Genomic DNA, 22,678 nt, shown 5'->3' with positions numbered 1-22,678 from the left:
GCATGCACTCATCCGCATTTGGGACATGCTGGGTGGAAATCCACTTGGCAGGCCTAAATTCACACTTGGTGCACGCTCCGGTGCTCAGCCATGCTTGTTCACCCTTGGGATGTAGCAATGGTTTGGTCCCTGCTGATCAATCTGGGAACACGCTTCTGTACAGCACATACCCCATGCTGGCTACATGAGTGTGAAGTCCATGCCAGGCCACAGGGTGGCACACTGCATGCTCAGCACAGGTCAGCCCATGTACGCTACATGTTGTGCCAGCACATGCTGAGGTCTCAGTACATGCTAACCCACGCTAGTCACACACTGAGGGCTCAGTACATGCCAGTGACATATCGAGGGCTCAGCACAAAGATGTCCCCACCTGAGGCCCATGCCAGCTGTCCCCTACCCCTGCACCCCATCTCACACCACTCAGTCAGGCACAGGCTGTACAGACAAGTTATTTACTTATCACCCTGGGCCCTTTTTGCCCTGGAAAGTGGGGGTGGGCCAGGGGGCCGGGCCCAGCATGCACCCCCACTTCTTTGGGGGCTGATCCCTCCCCCAGCTCTGCTGGGGCCTGGGGCCACAGCGTCAGACCGGTGGGGGCAGAGGTAGAGGTGGGAGAGCAGGGGAGAGAGCCTGAGGAGCCACAATGGGGCAGACAGAAGCGGGGGCACGGGGACAGGGACCGTGACCCAGAGCATCTGGGTCTGTGGGGGCCTAGCAGGCCTCGGCCTGTCCGCTGGACCGGGCCTCAGAGCAGGCGGCAGGCATTGCCCACGCTGTCGGCTGAGGCATCAAGGTCATGGCTGTAAGGGGAGTCCCAGTCCCTCAGGAAAATGGCCTCCAGCTGGCTCCGTAGACTGCCCCTCCCGTTCTGCATCACCAGCAGCGAGGTGCCCGCCGTCTCCGTGAAGTAGTTGCCCGACCAGTTGGAGGTTCCTAGAGAGGAATGGGTGGAGCGTAAGGGAGCCCTCAGGGGGCTGCCCCGGGTGTCTGAATCCCCTCTTGTTCAGTGCCCTGTGGTGCTCAGGACACTCACCGATGTAGGTGGCGCGTTCAGTCACCATGTACTTGTTGTGGTTGACACGGGCATACGGGATTCGAGCCTGGGCCTCATCCGCGGGGACCACAAAGAGTTTCTGAGTGGGAGGGACGGATGGGAAGGAGTGTGAGAGGCACTGGGAGTCGGAGGAGCCCCGGGATCAGGGAGCGGGGCATGGAGCCAGATCTGTGGGACTCCACTGCTTCCCACAGAATCCCTGGGGGCCAGAACAGGGCCAGGTGGAGGGGCGCTCTGAGAATGAAAGCTGAAAGGGAGGCCCCGGTGGTCTCATTTGCAAAACACTGTTCCCTACAGAATGGCTCCTGTTCATTCCTGAGGTCTTGTCTCAGATGCCCCCATTGCTAGAACATCTTCCTTGGCCCTTCTCACTAGGGCAGGGGCTTCCTCTGGGTGTCCCCACCCTGGCCCTGACCCCTCTGCCTGTGCACCCCCCCGGGCCCTGACCCCTCTGCCTGGGCCTCCTCCATCCCAGCCCTGACCCCTCTGCCTGTGCCCCCGACCCCAGCCCTGACCCCTCTACCTGCCCACTCCCCCAGTCCTGGTCCCAAACCCTTCTCTGTGCCACCCCAGCCCTGACCCCTCTACCTGTGCCCCCAACTCCAGCCCTCACCCTTCTGCCTGGGCCTCCTCCATCCTGGCCCCGACCCCTCTGCTTGTACCTCCCACTCTGGCCCTATCACCTCTCTCTGTGCCCCCCACCCTGGCCCCAACTCTTCTGCCTGTGCCTCCCCATCCCAGCCCTGACCCCTCTGCCTGTGCCCCCAAATCCCAGCCCCGACCCCTCTACCTGCCCACGTCCCCAGTCCCGGTCCCAACACCTCTCTCTGTGTACCCCCATCCCAGCCCCAGCCCCTCTGCCTGTGCCCCCTCATCCCAGCCCTGGCCCCTCTCCCTGTGCCCCCACCACCCTGGCCCTGACCCGTGGTTTCCCCACCGTGACAGGGCTTACTCTGGGCTGTCCTTGTCAGTTGACAGATGAGCCCCACGAGGGCTGTGTCCCCAGGACTGCCCCGCACAGGGGCCGAGGGGTGGTGCTTACCACCTGGATGTCGGAGTGGGTATGGTTGTCACGCAGGGCAGCCAGGGAGAGCAGGAAGGCCCGCATGGATGGCTCCGAGTGTCCCCAGCAGCTGACGAGCAGGCGCACCTTGACGCCACGCTCATAGGCGGCCCGTCGCAGCCCATCGTCAATGGCAGGCCAGAACCTGGGGACGAGTGTGTAGGAGGTGGGGCAGGATGCAGAGGGTGGCTGTCTCCACAGGCTCTGCCCTCAGCTTTGGGGAACCAAGCCTGGGCCCAGCGTTAGCTATTCAGAGGACTTCCTCATCGCTGGCTCCCAGACCCTGTTCCTGCCTCCATAAATCCTACGGAATATTTCCTCTTTTGGCTGTGGCTCCCGTTCCTGCTCTCCAAAACCCAGTCTTGTCATCCTCTTTTTTTCTTTCTTTTTTTTTTGAGATGGAATTTCGCTCTTGTTGCCCAGGCTGGAGTGCAATGGCACGATCTCAGCTCACTGCAACCTCTGCCTCCCGGGTTCAAGTGATTCTCCTGCCTCAGCCTCCCGGGTAGCTAGGATTACAGGCATGCGCTACCACGCCCAGCTAATTTTGTATTTTCAGTAGAGACGGGGTTTCTCCATGTTTGTCAGGCTGGTCTCGAACTCCCGACCTCAGGTGATCTGCTCGCCTTGGCCTCCCAAAGTGCTGGGATTACAGGCTTGAGTCACTGCACCCGGTCCATCCTCTTTTTTTCTTTTTGAGACAGGTTCTTGCTCTATCACCCAGACTGGAGTGCAGTGGCACGATCATAGCTCAGTGCAGCCTCCAACTCCTGGGCTCAAATGATCCTCCTGTCTCAGTCTCCTGAGTAGCTGGGACTGCAGGTGAGTGCCACCGCACTGGGCTAATCTTCACATTTTTCTGTAGAGACGAGGTCTCATTATGTTGCCTAGGCTGGTCTCAAACTCCTAGTGGTCCTCCCACCTCGGCCTCCCAAAGTGTTGGGATTACAGGCATAAGCCACCATGCCTTGGACCCATTGTCTTATCTACTGCCCCTAGAATACCTTCTTTGAGCCCCACAAGCGCCATCATCCACCTGGACATTGCAGTGGGTACGGTTGTTATCCTTCTTATCCCAGAATCACAAATCCCCAAGCTTGCTACTCTAAACCCAAATACTTTTAGCCCCCATTCCCCAACCCCTCATCCTGTTTCCAGCGCATGCCTCCTATCTCCCCAAATCTCACATCCTGCACCCCTGCCTCAGGCTTCCTGCCCTCAACCCCAACATTCTGAGCATTCTCTTTTTTGTTGTTTTTTTTTTTGAGACAGAGTCTCGCTCTGTCATCCTGGCTAGAGAGCAGTGGTGCGATCTCAACTCACTGCAACCTCCACCTCCCAGGTTCAAGCAATTCTCCTGCCTCAGCCTCCCAAGTAGCTGGGATTACAAGCACATGCCACCATGCCCGGCTAATTTTTGTATTTTTAGGAGAGATGGGATTTCACCATGTTAGCCAGGCTGGTCTTGAACTCCTGACCTCAAGTGATCCACCCACCTCGGCCCCTCAAAGTGTTGGGATTACAGGCGTGAGCCACCGGGCGCAGCCCTCTCATCCTTTTCTCTGTTTCCTCAAACCTCATCCCGAAACCTCATCCCTGTCTCCTCCGTAATCTCTCCTGTCTCAAGTACCTAGATACCTTCTTCCCAGTCACCTCCTGGTGACTGTCCCTCCCTGTGGCTTCTCTTCCATCTGTCCCCTTGCCTGGAGCTCCCACCAGCTTTCTGGTCTCCATGATTCCCTCTCCTGTCTCCTGGCCACCTGCAGTGGCTCCCTATCCCCACGCCCGGCAGTACCTGTGAGGGTGGGAGAACTCCAGAGTGGGCAGGTAGTTCATGACTGCGATGTAGATGAAACTCCGCGCATTGTCCACCACGTTGAGTAGAGCCTTCAGGTCTGGAGTGCGGCCACTTGGACACAGGGGTGGGGGCGCACTCTGAGGGCGAGGGGACAGTCAAGACACATGCCCTGCCAGGGGCATCGTCACAGTGGATCTCACATACGGACAGCTCACCACAAGTCAGGCACTGTGGAGCTCAGCGAATCCTCAGCCTCCATGAAGAGGAGGGTCAATCACCACATCCATTTCACAGGTGAGGAAACTGAAGCTCAGAGAGGGTAAGTGACTTACTTAAGGTCACACAGCGGATAAATGGAGCCAGGATTTGAACCCAGTCCCTGATCCAGCGGCAACCGCATCACCTGGGAACTTGTTAGAAATGCAAATTCTTGGGCCTCACTGCACATGGCCTACTGAATCAGAGTGCTGGGATGGGGCCCAGGAATCTGGGTTTTAACAAGCCCCCAGCTGATTCTGGGGCACGTTCAGGTTTGAGGACCTCTGCTCAACTCTTTTTTTTTTTTTGAGATGGAGTCTTGCTCTGTCTCCCAGGCTGGAGTGCAGTGGCATGATCTCATCTCATTGCAACCTCCACCTCCTGGGCTCAAGTGATTCTCCTGCCTCAGCCTCCCAAGTACCTGGGATTACAGGTGCCCGCCACCCCTCCTGGCTAATTTTTGTATTTTTGGTAGAGATGGGGTTTTACCATGTCTCCCAGGCTGGTCTCCAACCCCTGAACTCAAGTGATCCATCCATCCCAGACTCCCAAAGTGTTAGGATTACAGGCGTGAGCCACCACACCTGGTCCCCCATCTCCCTTAATGCTCAACAGAGAAGGAAACTGAGGCTCTAAATGGGGAAGTGGTAATGAGGAGAGCCATGATCCCCTGTGGGAGGCCCCCGTAGTGAAAGACCCCAATGAGTCATGCTTCCGTATCCACACCTTAGGGTCATGCCTTCCACGATGATTCGACTTGGACAGGTGACTTGCTCAGGGGGACCTAGGGAGACCTGGGTTGCCTGCCTCAACTAGTGAAACTATCTAAGAGCTAGAAACATCAGTGCCTTGTCCAGAGTGATCAGTATCTGCCATGGGTGAGAGCTAGTGTCGTCCAATAGAGTGTGTCGCAGTGATGGAAATGTCCAGTATGGTGGCCACTTGCTACAGGTGCTACTGAGCATATGAAATGTGGCTACTGCATGCAGAACTGAATTTTGTCTTTTTTTAGAGACAGAGCAGCAGCCTCTTGCCCAGGCTGGAGTGCAGTGTTACCATCAGCTCACTGCAGCCTCGAACTCCAGGGCTCAAGTGATCCTCCTGTCTTAGCCTCCCCAGGTACTACAGGCGCATGCAACCACACCCAGCTAATTTTTATTAATATTATGTTTTTGTAGAAATGGTGTCTCCCTAGTTCTTTGGTATCCTGTCTAGAGCAATAAATAATAAGACCAAAAAAAAAAAATAGAAATGATGTCCCCTATGTTGAACTCCTGGCCTTAAGTGATCCTCCCATCTTGGCCTTGGCCTCCCAAAGTGCTGGGATCACAGGGATGAGAAACCATGCCTTGAAAAAAAATTTTTTTTTTGAAATAGGCTGTCACCCAGGCTGGAGTACAGTGGTGTGATCATGGCTTACTGCAGCTTCAATTTCCTGGGCTCAAGTGATCCCCCTGCCTCAGCCTCCCGAGTAGCTGGGACTACATGCATGTACCACTCAACCCAGCTATTTTTTTTTTTTTTTGTGAAGATGGAGTCTTGCTATGTTGCCCAGGCTGGTCTCAAACTCCTGGCCTCAAGTGATCCTGTCACCTCAACCTCCCAAAGTATTGGGGTTACAGGCATAAGCCACCCCACCTGACCTAAATTATTAATTGCATTTAATGAACTTAAACTGAAAGAGCCACCTGTGGCTATACTGGATGACACAGAGCACCAAAGGTTTGCTGTGCATGAACGCAGGGTACCTCTCCCAGCAGCACTAACAGGTTACCCATTTTCTAACTGAAATAGAGGCCGAGGGATGTTAGGAACTACTCCAGGCCCCTGAGCAAGCAGAATGAGCTGGGGTGAGAACTGATGGTCAGGATACGCCCTCCCTATCATCACCAGACAGGGACGGATGGAGGCTGTGAGTGACAGCATGGGGCTGGGACATGACAGGCCTCACTTGTCCCAGACTCACCGCCAGGTAGGCCAGAGCAGGGGTTCCATTGAGGCAGATCTCCATTGGTGTCTCTTGGTTATAGCGGGTGTCATAGAACCGGGGCCAAGTTGATGGGATGGAGCTGCCTGCCTGGCCCAGGAACCAGTAGGCCTCAAAGATCTTGGTCAGGTCTCGAGCCAGGCAGCTGCAGTTGTACATGACCACGCCCAGCTCCTTGACCTGTAGGAGGGCAGTGCTGAGCTCAGGGACGGCGGCCTGGTGCCCACAGATGACAGGGACACTCCCCAGTCTGGCCTCTGGCTATCCTCCTGTCCCTCAGTACCCCTCCACCCCAGCTCCAATAGCTAAAGTCCTAGCATGATTACCAACTTAAGTTTTGAAGAAAATGAGTTATTCCAAAGCTCCAGGTTTTCTGAACATTTGCAATCTGCTGTTGCTTCTACCCTCCACTGAGCTAGCTTCTACTCATTCGTAGAACTAGGCTGACACATTTCCTCCTTCAGGAAGCCTCCCGTGACTACCCAGCCTGTGTCAGGCATTCCTCTGGGCTCTCCTAGTCCCTTGGGATTCCTTCCTCATTCTCTCTGGTGACAAACTGGTCTTCCCACTGGGCTGTGAGGACAGGTACCAGGGATGTCTCAGTCACAGCTGTATCTGCAGCATCTCCCTGCATAATTGCTGAGATTAAAAGTTAGGGGAGCTATCTGTTGAGGAAATGAATTCATGAGTTAATGTGTGTCTTCACCTCATTCCCCAAGCTGTTTTCTGTTCCCTATCTTGGGCTAATTCCTCCCTATCCTTCAGGGATCAGATTAGTTATACCTCCTTTGGGAAACCCTCCAATACCCCAGGTTGGGGTCTCTGAGCTTTTCAACCCTCTGTTCCCTCCATCCTGGCCCTGACCCTCTGCCTGTGTCTCCCCAACCCTGGCCCTGACCCCTCTGGGCTGTCACTGTCAGGTGACAGGCCAGTCTGCATTGGACTGGGAGTTCCATGAGGTCCACCTGTTACCACCATGTTCCCAACATTACCCGGGACAGGGCTGGACTTAAGAGCAGGCACACAGAGATGTACAATGAAGATCAAATGGTGCACAGGTCCTTGAATGCCCTGTAGAGGGGCTGGTAGCTGCAACTGGGGATCAGAGGGAGCCCCAGGCTTCCAGGAGCAGGGACAGGGCAGCAGAGGGCTCCATTTGGGGATTCTTCGTTTTTTAACAGGGTCTCACTGTGTCACTCAGGCTGGAGTGCGGTGGCATGAATACAACCCACTGTAGCCTCAAACTCCTGGGCTCAAGTGATCCTCCCACCTCAGCCTCCCAAGTAGCCGGGACCACAGGTGTGTGCCACCACACCTGGCTAATTTTTTTTTTTGGTAGATAAGGGGTCTCACTATGTTGCCCAGGCTGGTCTCCAACTCCTGGGCTCAAGCGATCCTCCCACCTTGGCCTCTCAAAGTGTTAGGATTACAGGTGTGAGCCACCGTGCATAGCTTGAATTAGGGAGGCCTGGTAGGCAAGAAGGAAGCCATTGCAGAGAATGGGTGGAGAGGACTCTGGATTGAGTGAGGGGGCAGTCAGAGGCTGGGTGCCCTGTGGGGCAGGGAGTGGCCTGGAAGGAAGGTAGACAGGGTGCAGGCAGACCTGGGTCAGTGAACGCCAGTCCATGTTGGCACTGCCCAGGTAGAAGTGGGTCTGGTCCACCACCCAGAACTTGGTATGCAGGACGCCATGGGTCAGCTTCTGCATGTCCACCATGCGGACCTGGGCACCTGTGACCAGCAGGGGCAGTGATCAGGGGCCAGGTTGGGTACCCCCAGGCCCAGACCAGCCCCAGTTGGGCCCCAGCTCACCACTCTGCAGCAGGGCCTGCAGGTCCGTCTGTGGCTGGGGCCCGTTGGGCTTGCTCACAGCGATGCGGACATTCACGCCCTTGGGTGCCAGGGTCTGCAGCTGCCGGAGGACCTCCTCACCCTGCAGGGAGGGGAGAGCGTCTGAGGGGCTGGACCAGCCAGCTCTCCAACCCCACAAGGTAATGCCCAGTGGAGTTATTTTGAGACATGATTAGGAGTAAACAGGCTTTACATTAGCCTGTATAAAGACTTTACAGATTAAAATATTAAAAGACTTCCTTATCTGTTTTAAACATCTTTATCTGCTTTAATAATTAGTTGCCCTGTGATCCCCCTCCAAGGCCTCCTGACCCCTCCTGCCCCTCCAAGGACTTTCTCAAAATTCAGCATCAAGGCAGGGCCTCCAGGCATCTCCCAGGAGGGTGGGGGCGAGCCTCAGGCAGGGGGTCCCGGAAGGTATCGGGTGAGGCACGATGGTGCCAGCAACAGCAACGATCAAGGATGCCCTGGAACCTACTGTGTGCCAGGCCCTGTTCTAGGCCCCTTCTCAGTGAACTCACTGAATTCTCACAACCCGGTGAGGCTGGTTTAATTATAATCTCCACGGAGAACTCAGTAGTGCAGTGGGATTTTGTTTTTGTTTGTTTGTTGAGACAGGTCTTGCTACGTTGCCCAGGCTGATTTTCAATTCCTGGGCTCAAGCATTCCTCCTGCCTCAGTCTCCCAAGTAGCTGGTACCTCAGGAGTGCACCACATCCAGCTATGGAGCAGGATTTGAACCCAGACCATCTGCCTCCTACATCTGTTTTAAACCACTTCAGAGGGAGCCAGTAGGGAGTGGGAGCTCATACGGTTTTTTTTTTTTAACATAAAAACATTTTTTTTAGAGACAGGATTTCACTATGTTGCCCAGGCTAGAGTGCAGCGGCACGATCACGGCTCACTGCAGCCTCCAATTCCTAGGCTCAAGCCATCCTCCTGCTTTAGCCTCCCAAGTAGCTGGGACCACAGGTGTGTACCACTATGCCTGGCTTTGGTTTTCAACTTTTGTAATTATTATTATTACTTTTTCTTTTTTTTTGAGACAGGGTCTTGCTATGTTGCCTGGGCTGGAGTGTAGTGGCATGATCACAGCTCACTGCAGCCTCCAACTCCGGGGCTCGAGCCATTCGCCTTCCATCCCCTGAGTATCTGAGACTGCAGGCGCGCACCACAACACCCTGCTAATTTTTTTTTTTTTTTTTTTTTTTTTTCAGTAGAGACAGGAGTCTCACTATGTTGCTCAGGCTAGTCTCAAATTCTTGGGATCAAGTGATCCTCCTGTCTAGGCCTCCCAAAGTGCTGGGATTACAGATGAGTCACCACACCTGGCATAATTTTTTTTTTCAGGCAGTTCTTTTTTTTTTTTTTTTTTTTTTTTGAGATGGAGTCTCGCTCTGTGGCCCAGGCTGGAGGCAGTGGCGCCATCTTGGCTCACTGCAAGCTCCGCCCCCTGGGTTCCTGCCATTCTCCTGCCTCAGCCTCCCGAGGAGCTGGGACCACAGGCACCGCCACCATGCCCGGCTAGTTTTTTGTAGTTTTAGTAGAGGCGAGGTTTCACTGTGTTCGCCAGGATGGTCTCCATCTCCTGACCTCGTGATCCACCCGTCTCGGCCTCCCAAAGTGCTGGGATTACAGGCTTGAGCCACCGCGCCCGGCCTCAGGCAGTTCTTAAGGAGCCTTGTAATTTTAGTTAAGTTTTAAGACAACTTCTCACAAAAAGAGGTAGTAGGGAGAAGAAAACAGAAGGAACAAATTCATGGTTTTTCAGTGGAAGAGGTTATCCATGTAGGCTGTTCCTTTTCAAATTGTGAAGTTTTACGTTCTTAAGTTTGTCTGCAGACCATAGCAGGATATAGTAACAGGAGACACAAAGGTTAACTCTGTGCCAGGCACTGTGCTAAAATTTGCTTGGATTAGTCCATTTCATCCTCACAAGAGCCCTAAGAAGCACGTGCTATAAATTGACCCCATTTTACAGATAAACTGAAGCCAGAGAGAACAGGTGACCTGCCTGGGGTCGCACAGCTGGAAGGTGGCCCCTGTCTTGATGCTGGGCTGTTAATTACTCCACTCTTCCATTTCTTTGTCTGACGGGGTCAGGGCAGCTTGTGGGTGAGTGACATCCGCCAGCCTAATAATCCCTTGTAATCAAACCCACACCCTGACATTCAGAGGCCTACAGATGACCGTGACAAACGCCTCCAGTCCAGAGAACCATGTGAAGGCAGCTGCTTGCAAACACCTGTGTCCAATCCGCTGTGTGAGACACGCCCATCTGTCTCCTGGGCTGCAGGAGAAACCCCTTCATCCCCCACAGTCCCCGCTGCCTCCCACCCCCTGCCCCTGCTGCTGGCCAGGGCCAAGGTTGCAGGTACCTGCTGGCCAGAGGGCTCCTGCGTATGGGTGTCATTGTTGGTGAGGGTCCAGTAGAAGGAGGCGATGTCCAGGCTGCTGTGCGCACCGGCGAGCAGGCCCAGCCAGGCCTGGCTGGTGGAAGGGTTCCCCGTGGAGGCATTGGGGAAGTCCAGGCCCTCAGGAATGCTTTCCACCAGCACTGCTCTGGGGGGTGGGGGATGCTATCAGCCATAGGGTGCTGGAGAGCAATGGCTGGGAGGTGAGTGCTCAGCTGTCCGTCCATGGGTGTGTTGGACAGACTATATTTTTTTTTAAGAGACAGAGTCTCGCCTTGTCCCCCAGGCTAGAAGTGCAGTGGCGCGATCTCGGCTCACTGCAGCCTCGAACTCCTGGGCTCAAGCGATCCTCCCGCCTCAACCTCTTGAGTAGCTGGGACTACAGGTGTGCGCCAGTACGCCTGGCTACTTTTCTTACTTTTAGTAGAGATGGAGACTCACTATGTTGCCCAGGCTGGTCTGGAAGTCCTGGGCTCAAACAATCCTCCCGCCTCAGCCCCCCAAAGTGTCACAATTACAGGCGTGAGCCACCAAGCCCGGCTAAACTGTATTTGAGTTTTTATTTTCTCTTAAAAATTTTTTTTAAAACTGTGTGTATTTGAATGTGTGCCTGGACTCATGATCCTCTGAGTGTCTGTCTAGAGGTGTGGAAGGAAGGTTATGTATTTAGATGTGTGTGTGTGTATGTGTGTGTGTGTCCACAGATGTGGGTGGAAGATGCTGTGTCTCTTCACGGGCGGATAGAAGATGACGCTGTGGCTGCCATAGAAACTATGTGTGTGGAGGAGGAGGGGGCGGGCGAGCACTTGGGAGCCTGCAACCTCCTCAGTTGTCGCAAGCGCTGGGTAGGGCTCAGTGCAGGCCATGCTTAGTGTGTGCTTAAGTGTCCCTGGTCTGGCAGGCCCCTCCCCCCACCACCTGCAGCACCCCCCACTTACTCGCAAGGGTCATAGCAGGGGGCTGGGCGCTGGTTGGGTCCAAAGAGATGCAAGTCGCCGTATTCCCATAGAAACAGCTGAGTCATCAGGGCTCCGAAGCCCACAACCGCCAGAATGAGGACCAGCAGGACCCAGCGGGCTTTCTGTGGGGAGGAGGAGGTAGTCAGCCAGCCCGAGGGGGCAGCCCAGCCTGTCCCTGAGACAGGGCGAGGGTGGCGGAGGGCTCCTACCTTTTCCGCAGCCTTCCACGCCTCAATCTCATTCATGGGCAGCTCGTTGGCGGGCTCCTCTGCAGGCACCTTCAGCTGGGGATGGGGACAACAGCAGGGGTGACAGGTGGCTCTTCGGAACCCCCACCCCCACTTCACCCAGCTCTACCCTGCTGAGTCCCCCAATCCACCTACCTCCTGGTACATCAGTTTAGGCTTCATCTTCCCTCAAGGCTGGGGGATATGCAGAGCCCAGGTGAGAAGGTGGGTGTGTCAGGGTCTCCAAACTGGCAGAACAAAAGTGGGCACTGTGTGGGGTGTTCTACGCTTTCGAGGGACAGACATCACAGAAGGGTGATTAGTCTTGGGGCCATTCATAATCATGGGGGCCATTGGCACACTGCCCACCACCCCAAAAAGAGGAAGCTGGTCACTGGTCAGCAGGATTTCGAAATCCCTCAAAATCCAACGGCTCTGCTGCCTGCTCATCACTCTGCAGTGCCCACCCTGCCCCCATCAGCACCCACGCAGCTCCCCTCTAGCAGCCCCCTTCTCTCTCCTCCACCACCAGAAAGACAGCGCTGGATGAGGTCAGCAGAGCCCCAGGTCTTTGTGCTCGGCTTTTCTCAGCCCTGGGACTACACAGGGGGTATATTCTAGGTGGCTCCTCCGCCCTCACTCAGGTACCCCCACACCACACAGCTCAGCCGGGGATCATCGGGGCCTCCCTGCCACCCCGCTGCCCATCCCCCCAGCCAGCCTCCCCCCACCTACCCCTGAGGGGCCTCGGTCTCGCTCTCAGGCGTCTGCTGCTACCTCCGCGGGGCCCCAGCTTCTGCCCGGACAGGCTGAACAGGGGTGGGAGGAGGAGGGGGCGGGGCCTGAGGGAGCCCCGCCCACTGCAGCGGGGAGTCTGCGCAGTGCGCGCCTCAGTCGGGGCTCACCGCAGCGAGAAGGGGGGCTCGGCTCCCCAGACACTGCCGCTCCAAACTGGCTGGGTTGAGGGGTAGTACATGGCTGGTGGATGGGTTTTGCTACATTCCACCCTAGAGTCCCTGTGTGGGGCAGGGAGGCCACAGGCAGAGAACAAAAGGAACCTCACATCTTTTCTTGTCTACAAACCTTGTGAATTTGTGTACCATGGACATGCATTACCTAGTCAAAAATAAATACATAAATGAAATTAATAAAACGCTTATACAATGAAACGGAAAGATCAAGGTTGAATAATAGAATGAAGAAATGTAGCGATAAAGTCAACAGAAGACAGTTCACGGCATGAGATGGGAAGAAAGGGGCAGAGGAGATGGTGAATTTTCTGTTGGAGTCTACTTGGATTTCGGTATTTGATTTTTTAAAAAAAGCCAGCTGATATTTTGATAGGGATTTTAAAAAAATTTATTTTCCGATCCACCCCATCCCATGTCTCCCAAGAGGGATTTAAGGCCCCGGCTGGACAAACACACTGGAGACCCCTTTCCTCTCTCATCCCTCATCTCCTAATTGAGACAGGGTGGCACCTCTCTCAATGAGACAGGGACACTCTCTTCCCTCAAAGCTTGGCAGGAAGTCAAGAGATAACTGCAGAAAAGGAGTATTACTAAGAGAAGCAACAGGGCAGAAGTGGTTGTCTTCAAGGGAGTGGGATTTTGGGGTATGTCAAGATTGCTTTTTATGGTAAGCCTATTTTCTTTTCTTTTTTTTCTTTCTTTCTTTTTTTTTTTTAGTGTCAGAGTTCTGTTCCCTAGGCTGGAGTGCAGCAGCACGATCATAGCTCACTGCGGCCTCAACTTCCCAGGCTCAAGCAATCCTCCTGCCTCAGCCTCCCAAGTAGCTGGGACTACAGGCACGTACCACCATGCCCAGCTAATTTTTTTTTTTGGAGACGGAGTCTCGCTCTGTCTCTCCCAAGCTGGAGTGCAGCGGCGCCATCTCGGCTCCCTGCAAGCTCCGTCTCCCGGGTTCATGCCATTCTCCTGCCTCAGCCCCCGCGAGTAGCTGGGACAACAGGCGCCCACCACCACGCCCATCTAATTTAAAAAAAAATTTTTTAGTAGAGACGGGGTTTCACCGTGTTAGCCAGGATGGTCTCCATCTCCTGACCTCGTGATCTGCCCGTCTCGGCCTCCCAAAGTGCTGGGATTATAGGCATGTGCCACCGCGCCAGGCCGCAGCTAATTAAAAAAAAATTTTTTTTTTGTAGAGACAGGGTCTTGCTTATTGCCCAGGCTGGACTCCTGGACTCAAGTGATCCTCCTACCTTGGCCTCCCAAAGTTCTGAGATTACAGGCATGAGCCACCACACCTGGCCCCTATTTTCTTTTTTCTGAGACAGAATTTCGCTCTTTCGCCCAGGCTGGAGTGCAGTGGCGCAATCTTGGCTCACTGCAACCTCCGCCTTCCGGTTTCAAGTGATTCTCCAACCTCAGCGTCCTGAGTAGCTGGGATTACAGGCGTCTGCCACCGCGACCAGCTAATTTTTGTATGTCTAGTAGAGACAGGGTTCCACCATGTTGGCCAAGCTGGTCTGGAAATCCTGACCTCGTGATCCGCCTGCCTTGGCCTCCCAAAGTGCTGGGATTACAGGCGTGAGCCACCGTGCCTGGCCTATTTTCTTTTTTAAAATTGTGAAACATAAGCTATTTTCAGAGAAGTATAGAAAATATCTCGGTGTAGGTTGAGAAATAATTATAAAGCACACACAGGTGTCGCCAGTTTCATCACCTTTTAAAAAATCAGGGGCGTGCATTACTCTTTTTTTGAAAAAGAAAACTCAAAGACAGCTAGGTTCTCCACTTACTCCAAGATCCAACCTAGATTTGTAGGGATAACTTGCAAACTTCTCCCTACCAATGTCAGATCCCAGACTGGTGAGGGTAGAACATGCGAGATCCCCCCCTTTCCATGGCAGGAAGACAAACGGGGACGCCTAAAAAGGATCTAGCAGGTCAGGTGTGGCGGCTCACACCTGTAATCCCAGCACTTTGGGAGGCCGAGGTGGGTGGATCACCTGAGGTGAGGGGTTCAAGACCAGCCTGGCCAACATGGTGAAACCCTGTCGCTACCAAAAATACAAAAATTAGCTGGGCGTGGTGGCGGGTGCTTGTGATCTCAGCTACTCGGGACTGAGGCAGGAGAACTGTTTGAACCTGGGAGGCAGAGGTTGCAGTGAGCCACGATGGCGCCACTGCAATCTAGCCTGGGTTACAACAGAGTGAGACTCTGTCTCAAAAAAAAAAAAAAAAAAAAAAAAAAAAAAAAAAAAATCTAGCAAGAAACAGCAACAGACTAAGGTTATTTGAAACTCCAGAGGTCACTAGGAGAAGCAGAAGATAACGTCAGTCTTAGAAGCGGTTGACCACAGCATTGTGGGTGGAGGAGGCAGGAAATGCTTGCCTTCAGTTTTCTTTGACGGTCTTGGTGAAAAATATTTTTATTGAAGAATATGGAGTTGTAACAGCAGGCAATGTGAAATTAGGGAAGCCAAGATGAATCAAAACAAAACCGAAGGCGAGGTGGGGCATGGAGATCTGAAGTAACAGGACTGGCAGCGTCAGGGCTGGAGAACTGGGATGGTCACTAATAAACCAAAAATAGGGAGAAGGGCCTGGCACTGTGGCTCACACCTGTAATCTCAGCACTTTCGGAGGCTGAGGTGGGAGGACCGCTTGAGCCCAGGAGTTCCAGACTAGCCTTGGTAACATAGCAAGGCCCAGTCTCTACAACAAAATAAAAAGGAAAAACAAAAATGAAATAAAAATAGGAAGAAAACAGATGGACTTCGTTCAAATTGTCAGTGATATTTTGGCTTTCAAATTGTACAGTGATTACAAGTCTGTAATGATTAGTTTAATTTTAACTTTTGGTATGTTTTAATTGTATTTTTTTCTTATTGTGTTAACTTTTGATTAAAAAGTAAACTAATATTGGAGGGCCAGGCACGGTGGTTTACACGTGTAATCCCAGCACTTTGGGAGGCCAAGGTGGGAGGATTGCTTGAGCCCAGGAGTTTGAGACCAGCCTGGGCAACACAGTGAGACCTAATCTCTACAACAAATGAAAAAAAATTAGCCTGGTATGGTGGCGTGGACATGTAGTTCCTACTATTTGGAAGGCTGTGGCAGAATAATTGCTTGAATCTGGGAGGTGGAGGCTGCAGTGAGCAGTGATTGCACCAATGCACTCCAGCCTAGCTGACAGAGTAAGAGCCTGTCATAAAAAACAAATAAAAATCAGTACTGGAGAAGCGATTTAGATTGGATGAGAGACAATACAGTGAGTGCTAGAGCCAGATACCTGAGACTGAATCTGAGCTTCAGCATTAGTGACTGTTTGACCTTGGAGAAGTGACAACGCCTCTGTGCTCTTGGTTTCTCCATCTGCAAAATGGGTATGGTAACAATAGCATTTGCTGTTCATTAATTTTACACACATTTACTGGTTGTCTTGTGTGCATCAGGTATTGTTTTAGGCACTGGGGATACAGCTGTGAACAAAATAGACACGAGGGAAAAACAGAGGCCAGGTGCGGTGGCTCACGCCCGTAATGCCAGCACTTTGGGAGGCCTACGTGGGCGGATCACCTGAGGTCTGGCATTCGAGACCAGCCTGGCCAACATGGCGAAATCCCATCTCTACTAAAAATACACAAATTAGCCAGGTGTGCAGGAGGGCGCCTGTAATCTCAGCTACTTGGGAGGCTGAGGTGGGCGAATCGCTTGAACCCGGGAGGTGGAGGTTGCAGTGAGTTGGCACCACTGCACTCCAGCGTGGGCGACAGAGGAAACTCCATCTCAAAAAAAAAAAAAAAAAAAAAAGGAGGGAGGTATAATAAACAAAATAATAAATAAATGATATAATGTTAGAAGGCAGTAAGTGCCATAGAGGATCAGGGAAGAGGGGTGGGGGTGGAATCGTTTGTGATATTTAATAAGGAGGTCAGAAAAGGCCTCACTGAGAAGGGGTTACCTGAAGAAAAACTTCAAGGAGAGGTGAGATGGACATCTGTGGGGAAAATGATCAGTACAAAGGCCCCGAGGGAGGAATGTGCCTGGTGTGGATGGAGAAGAGTGAGGACGCCAGTGTGTCTGCAGTGGAGTGGGCTGGGGGTGAGGGAGAGGAAATGTCACAGAGGTGACAGGGCCAGATCCTGCAGGGCTGCCTGGACTGTGATGAGTAGGACGGGGTCACGTGTGGGTTCCCAGCAGGGAAGGACAACGTGATCTGCTTCAGATTTTTTTTAAGAGATGGGGATCTCCACCAGGCGCGATGGCTCACGCCTGTAATCCCAGCACTTTGGGAGGCCAAGGTGGGCGGATCACCTGAGGCTGGGAGTTCGAGACCAGCCTGACCAACATGGAGAAACCCTGTCTCTACTAAAAATACAAAATTAGCTGGACATGGTGTCACATGCCTGTAATCCCAACTACTTGGGAGGCTGAGGCAGGAGAATTGCTTGAACCCAGGAGGTGGAGGTTGTAGTGAGCCAAGATTGTGCCATTGCACTCCAGTCTGAGCAACAAGAACGAAACTCCATCTCAAAAATAAAAACAAAAAACAAAAAGCAAACAGATGAGGATCCCCCTATGCTGCCCAGGCTGGTCTTGAACTCCTGGCTTCAGGCGAACCTCCCACCTCGGCCTCGCACAGTGCAGGGATTTCAGACACGAGCCACTTCAATGGGTTTCAGTTGGATTTTGTAGTGGGTTGAATGGTGGCCTCAAAAAAGATATGTCGGCCGGGCGCGGTGGCTCACGCCTGTAATCCCAGCACTTTGGGAGGCCGAGGCGGGCGGATCACAAGGTCAGGAGATCGAGACCACGGTGAAACCCCGTCTCTACTAAAAATACAAAAAATTAGCCGGGCGCGGTTGTGGGCGCCTGTAGTCCCAGCTACTCGGGAGGCTGAGGCAGGAGAATGGCGTGAACCCGGGAGGCGGAGCTTGCAGTGAGCCGAGATCGCGCCACTGCACTCCAGCCTGGGCGACAGAGCGAGACTCCGTCTCAAAAAAAAAAAAAAAAAAAAAAAAAAAAAGATATGTCCCACAGAAGCATAATCCCCGGAACTTACGTGCATGTGACCTTATTTGGAAAAAGGATCTTTGCAATTGTAATCAGATTTAGGATCTTGAGATGAGATCATCCTGGACTATCTGGAGGGGCCCTAAATCCAGTCACAACTGTCCTCAGAGATAGAACAGGCAGAAGGCCATGTGAACAGGGAGGCTGAGATGAGAGTGATGTGGCCATAAACCCAGCAATGTGGCTGGGCGCAGTGGCTCACACCTGTAATCCCAGCACTTTGGGAGGCCGAGGCTGGCAGATCACAAGGTCAGGAGATCGAGACCATCTTGGCTAACACAGTGAAACCATGTCTCTACTAAAAATACAAAAAATTAGCCGGGCGTGGTGGCAGGCGCCTGTAGTCCCAGCTACTCAGGAGGCTGAGGCAGGAGAATGGCGTGAACCTGGGAGGCGGAGCTTGCAGTGAGCCGAGATCACGCCACTGCACTCTAACCTGGGCAACAGAGCGAGACTCCACATCAACAACAACAACAAACCAGCAACACCTGGACCCACTAGAAGCTGGGAGAGGTGAGGAATGGAATCTCCCCTCCAGCTTCTGGAGGTGCATGTCCCTGCTACACCTTGAGTTTGGACTTCTGGCTCCAAAACTGAGAGAATGAATTTGTTGTCTTTTTTTTTTTTTTTTTTTTTTAAGATGGAGTCTTGCTCTGTTATCCAGGCTGGAGTGCAGTGGCGCAACCTCAAGTCATCCGTCTGTCTCGGCCTCCCAAAGTGCTGGGATTACAGGCAGGAGTCACTGTGCCTGGCCGTACATTCTGTTGTGTTAAGCCACCAACTTGGTGGCAATTTGTTACAGCAGCCCGAAGAAACACACACAGGTGTTACAGGATCCCCCGGTGGCTGTGTGTGGGGAACAGACTGGGGCAGGGCTGGGGAGCCCAGCGAGGAGGCTACTGGGAGCATCCAGACAGGAGCCAAGGGTGGACAGGACCAGGGTGTGGGCAGCCAAGTGTCAAAGAAAGGGCGGGGTCCGGATGCATTTTGAAGGTGGAGGGGATGGCATTTCTAGGCTGGATGTGGGTTTGAGAGCAGTAAAAGAATCAGGGATGACTGAGTTTTGGCCTCAGCAAGTACAAGGATTAGAGGTGTCAATAGCTGATTGGGCAACATAGGGAGGCACAAGTTTGGGGAAAAGACCAGGAGTTTGGTTTTGAACATACAACATTTGAGATGTCTAAAATCTGACTGACTCCTCTGAACTAAAGGAGTTAACAGGCTGGGCAAGGTGGCTCACACCTGTAATCCCTGCACTCCAGGAGGCTAAGATGCGGGGTGGATTACATGAGGCCAGGAGTTCAAGACCAGCCTGCACAACGGCAGGACTCACCTCTACAAAAAGTAAAGTTAAATTTTAAAAAAGGAATTAACACACATATAATGTGCACAGAAGAGCCACTGACATGCAGGAGGCTCTCAGTAAAGGTGACTGTCAAGGCTCCTAACAGCTCCCCATGCAAAGGCATCCCCCATCCCACTCCCAGAGAAAAGACGGTTGCTTTTCATTATAGGTCTTTATACTTACATTGAATTTTTTTAAATGCACATATAACTTCTATGGAAACTAAACTATAAAGAGGCTCAGGCTCCTAGGTAGGGTGCCCCATCACCAGATCCTAGCCTCCAGAGGACTGTGGCCTCAGCTGGAGAAGGAAATCAGGCCCCCCCGCCCACTGCTCAGATCCTTGTGGGAGCAGGGCAGGGTGAAACGGAAGGTGGGCATGGGCAGCTGGGTCCTGGGGTTCCTCCTCAGCCTGTCTCAATGCCTGTGTTTTCAGGACCCTAGAACCCCCATGGGGCTCCCAGCACGCCCCATCCAGGTTGTTACTTATGCTCTGCCTCCCCGCTGGTGTGACATGAGATGAAATCAGATCTCAGCCAGACGCGGTGGCTCCCGCCTGTAATCCCAGCACTTTGGGAGGCTGAGGTGGCAAATCACCTGAGGTCAGGATTTCGAGACCAGCCTGACCAACATGGTGAAACCCCATCTCTACTAAAAATACAAAATTAGCCAGGCATGGTGGCGCGCACCTGTAATCCCAGCTACTCAGGAGGCTGAGGCAGGAGAGTCGCTTGAACCTGGGAGATGGAGGCTGCAGTGAGCCAAGATTGCGCCATTGCATTCCAGCCTGGACAACAAGAGCAAAACTCTGTCTCAAAAAGAAAAAGAAAAGAGATCAGGTCTCATCTGGGAGAGAGCACTGCCAGGAAGCGTGCCATCTCCCAGCCCACAAAATACCCCCGAGTCCCCTTGCCTTGTGGTCCTGTCCCCCTTGGGGTACGACACCACAGCCCACAAAGAGGAGGAAGTAAAACCCACTGGGTAACAGATCCCTGAACATCCCACCCCCAGGGGAGGGTGGCAGTGGGAGATTTGATTCTTCCTCTACAGCAGCCCTTTAAATTGGAGAGTTCATGGTTCAGATCCCACCTCTGCCACTTTCTTGCCAGGTGACGTTGAGCATAGGGCTTTACTTCTGAGCCCTGCTGGCCTCATCTATAAACCGGTATTAGCCATATTGGCAGGGCACGGTGGCTTATGCCTATAATCTCAGTACTTTGGGAGGCCAAGGCGGGAGGATGGCTTGAGCTCAAGAGTTCGAGACCAGTTGGGGCAACAAGGTGAGACCCCATCTCTACAAAAGCTTAAAAAACTGGCTAGGCGGCTGGGCAGGGTGGCTCATGCCTATAATTCCAGCACTTTGGGAAGCGAAGATGGGCGGATCACCTAAGGTCAGGAGTTCAAGACCAGCCTGGCTAATATGGTGAAACCTCGTCTCTACCAATACAAAAATTAGCCGGGCATGATGGCAGGCTACTCGGGAGGCTGAGGCAGGAGAATCGCTTGTACCTGGAAGGCAGAGGTTGCAGTGAGCCGAGATTGCATAATTGCGCTCCAGTCTGGGCAACGAAAGCAAAACTCCGTCTCGCAAAAAACAAAAACAAAAAACAAACAAAAAAAATCATAATAATAATTGGCTAGGTGTGGTGGCCCATGCCTACGCCTATGGTCCCAGCCACTTGGGAGGCTGAGGTGGGAGGATTGCTTGAGTCCGAGAGTTCGAGGCTGCAGTGAGCCGTGATTGTGCCACTGCACTCCAGCCTGGGCGACAGAGCAAGACACTATCTCAAAACAACAAATAAAATGAGCATCATCTTATATGCACTGGAGGGTGGTGGCTGGGGATCTCTGAATGGTTAAGGGGGTGGGTCTCAGAGTCCGGCAGCTCAGACTTCAGATCTCAGCTCTGTGGAATTGGGAAAAGAGGTTCCCTTCTGTAAGCCACACTTTCATTCTCTGAACAATGTGGAGATTAATAATACCAACCTCACATTTGCTGGGAAGTCAATGAGGTCATCCATGGAAGGCAGGAAGCAGAGTAAGCCCTTGAAACATGCTGGTTGGTGAGATCTGTGTGTGCCCTCTTATCTTGTATACACTTCAATCACACATAATCAATTTATATGTGTCCCTTGTTATGTCCGTGTCTGATTTATTCCTCTAGCTCTAGGGCCCAGGCCATTGTAATTGCTCAAAAAATACTAAAAGCAGAAGAAATGGAGCAGCAGAATAGAAACATTTGAGAGGAGATTATTTTAGCTGTCTCTCTATACCTAGTGACACTTTTATACAGAATGATAACCAGCTGGTATCAGTTCTAAGCCCAGAGCATACAGGGTGGCTGCAGACAATGACATCTCAGCCTGAGATTAAGGCTGAGAGGGTGGGGAAAAAAGGCTGATTCAAGCCATCTGAGAATGCAGAGTGTGCTTCTGAAGCCTACATACAGGAAACATGGGGCAGATCACACCACAGGAGACATTTACAAATCCACAGGCTGGCCAGGAGCAGTAGCTCACGTCTGTAATCCCAGCACTTTGGTAGGCCGAGGTGGGAGGATCGCTGGAGCCCAGCACTTTGAGACTAGCCTGGGCAACATAGCGAGACCCTGTCTCTAATTTTAAAAACAACAAAATAAAAACAAATTCATGGGGCTTCCAAATGGTTTAAAACAGAAATGTTCTCATGTTTAATGGTGCTGATTTTCACTAGATGGTGCAGACCTCTTTGGACTAAACCATCAATTGTCTCTGGCCTCTCTGGACTGAACCATCAATTGTCTACAGAAAACAGAACAGAATACTGGTTTTGCAAACTGTTTTTTCATTTTCAGCAGTTAGATCCTTTATTTCAAAGGACCCTTTAAAGTAAGTGCCCCTCCTAGGGAGAGAAGACAGTCAGTCCAAAAAATAATTAAATAGGTCCAAAAGGCATCATGAATGATAAATACTTCTGAACTGGAACTAAAAAACCCTAAGTTGTCCCACTCTTGCTCAAAATCCTTCTGTGGCTCCCCATTGCCCCCAGGACAAAGTACAAACTTCTTACCATGTCCTACAGAGCCCTACATGGACAGGCCCCTGTGGACCTTCCTCCATCATTACAGCTTCAGTTCCCTCATTCTCCACCCAAAGCTCATCTGGTTTCCTCCTTTCCCCTGAACTCCAGCTCTGGAGGTCCCATGGCCCCCCAGACACCTCCTTCAAGGTATCCCCAGACTCCCACACCTACTATGTCCCCAATTGTCCTTACCATCTTCCTCCCCCAGTTCCCCATTTCAAGGAGAGCTGTCGAACCCATCCTTCAGGTCTCAGCCTTGGTGCCTCCTCCTCCAAAAAGCTCTCCTTGACTGCCCCCAGCCCTGGGCCTTGTCCTGGACCCCAACAACTTGTCGACTTGGCCCTGTGAGGGTCTCTCTAAATCACCCTCCCCACTAGGTCTGACCTAGTCTCTCCCACCTGGGTCCCCACTCCAGCCACCTCCCTTGGATCCCTCTCCTGCTCAAAAACACACTCTCGGCTCCTCACTGTGGCTGCCAGGGCCTTGAATGATCTTCCCCGAATGACCTCTTTGGTCTACTCTCTCACCGTTCTTCCCACCCCAGCCATAGTTATGATCTTTCAGTTCCTTGAACCAAAACCACATTTTCATCACCGGACCCTCCCACAGCTGCTTTTC

At 52.6% G+C, this 22,678-nt stretch overlaps 1 protein-coding gene across 17 annotated transcripts in view; it reads right to left on the bottom strand.

Annotated features, from left to right (window-relative positions):
* Positions 1-441: 441 nt before the first annotated feature.
* Positions 442-22,678, bottom strand: part of PLD3 (phospholipase D family member 3) — a 31,195-nt gene continuing 8,958 nt past the window's right edge. Inside the window, exons 2-15 of one of the 17 annotated variants that reach the window (XM_050769084.1) lie at positions 20,987-21,201; positions 15,872-15,954; positions 12,698-12,730; positions 11,771-11,862; positions 11,597-11,671; positions 11,367-11,509; positions 10,393-10,576; positions 7,976-8,096; positions 7,767-7,894; positions 6,143-6,343; positions 3,916-4,055; positions 2,100-2,265; positions 1,037-1,136; positions 442-936 (exon numbers count right to left, since the gene is read on the bottom strand). In XM_050769084.1, the coding sequence (XP_050625041.1) occupies positions 749-936; positions 1,037-1,136; positions 2,100-2,265; positions 3,916-4,055; positions 6,143-6,343; positions 7,767-7,894; positions 7,976-8,096; positions 10,393-10,576; positions 11,367-11,509; positions 11,597-11,671; positions 11,771-11,797 (1,473 nt within the window). In that variant the 5' untranslated portion in view covers positions 11,798-11,862; positions 12,698-12,730; positions 15,872-15,954; positions 20,987-21,201 and the 3' untranslated portion in view covers positions 442-748. Of the gene's footprint in view, positions 937-1,036; positions 1,137-2,099; positions 2,266-3,915; positions 4,056-6,142; positions 6,344-7,766; positions 7,895-7,975; positions 8,097-10,392; positions 10,577-11,366; positions 11,510-11,596; positions 11,672-11,770; positions 11,903-12,349; positions 12,731-15,871; positions 15,955-20,986; positions 21,202-22,678 lie in introns of those variants that run through there. The other 16 variants (XM_050769090.1, XM_050769091.1, XM_050769096.1 and 13 more) reach the window with 16 other exon arrangements.

The sequence above is a fragment of the Macaca thibetana genome, chromosome 19 (assembly GCF_024542745.1).
Source record: "Macaca thibetana thibetana isolate TM-01 chromosome 19, ASM2454274v1, whole genome shotgun sequence".
Classification (NCBI taxonomy): domain Eukaryota; kingdom Metazoa; phylum Chordata; class Mammalia; order Primates; family Cercopithecidae; genus Macaca; species Macaca thibetana.
This window is presented reverse-complemented; position numbering and strand designations above follow the sequence as displayed.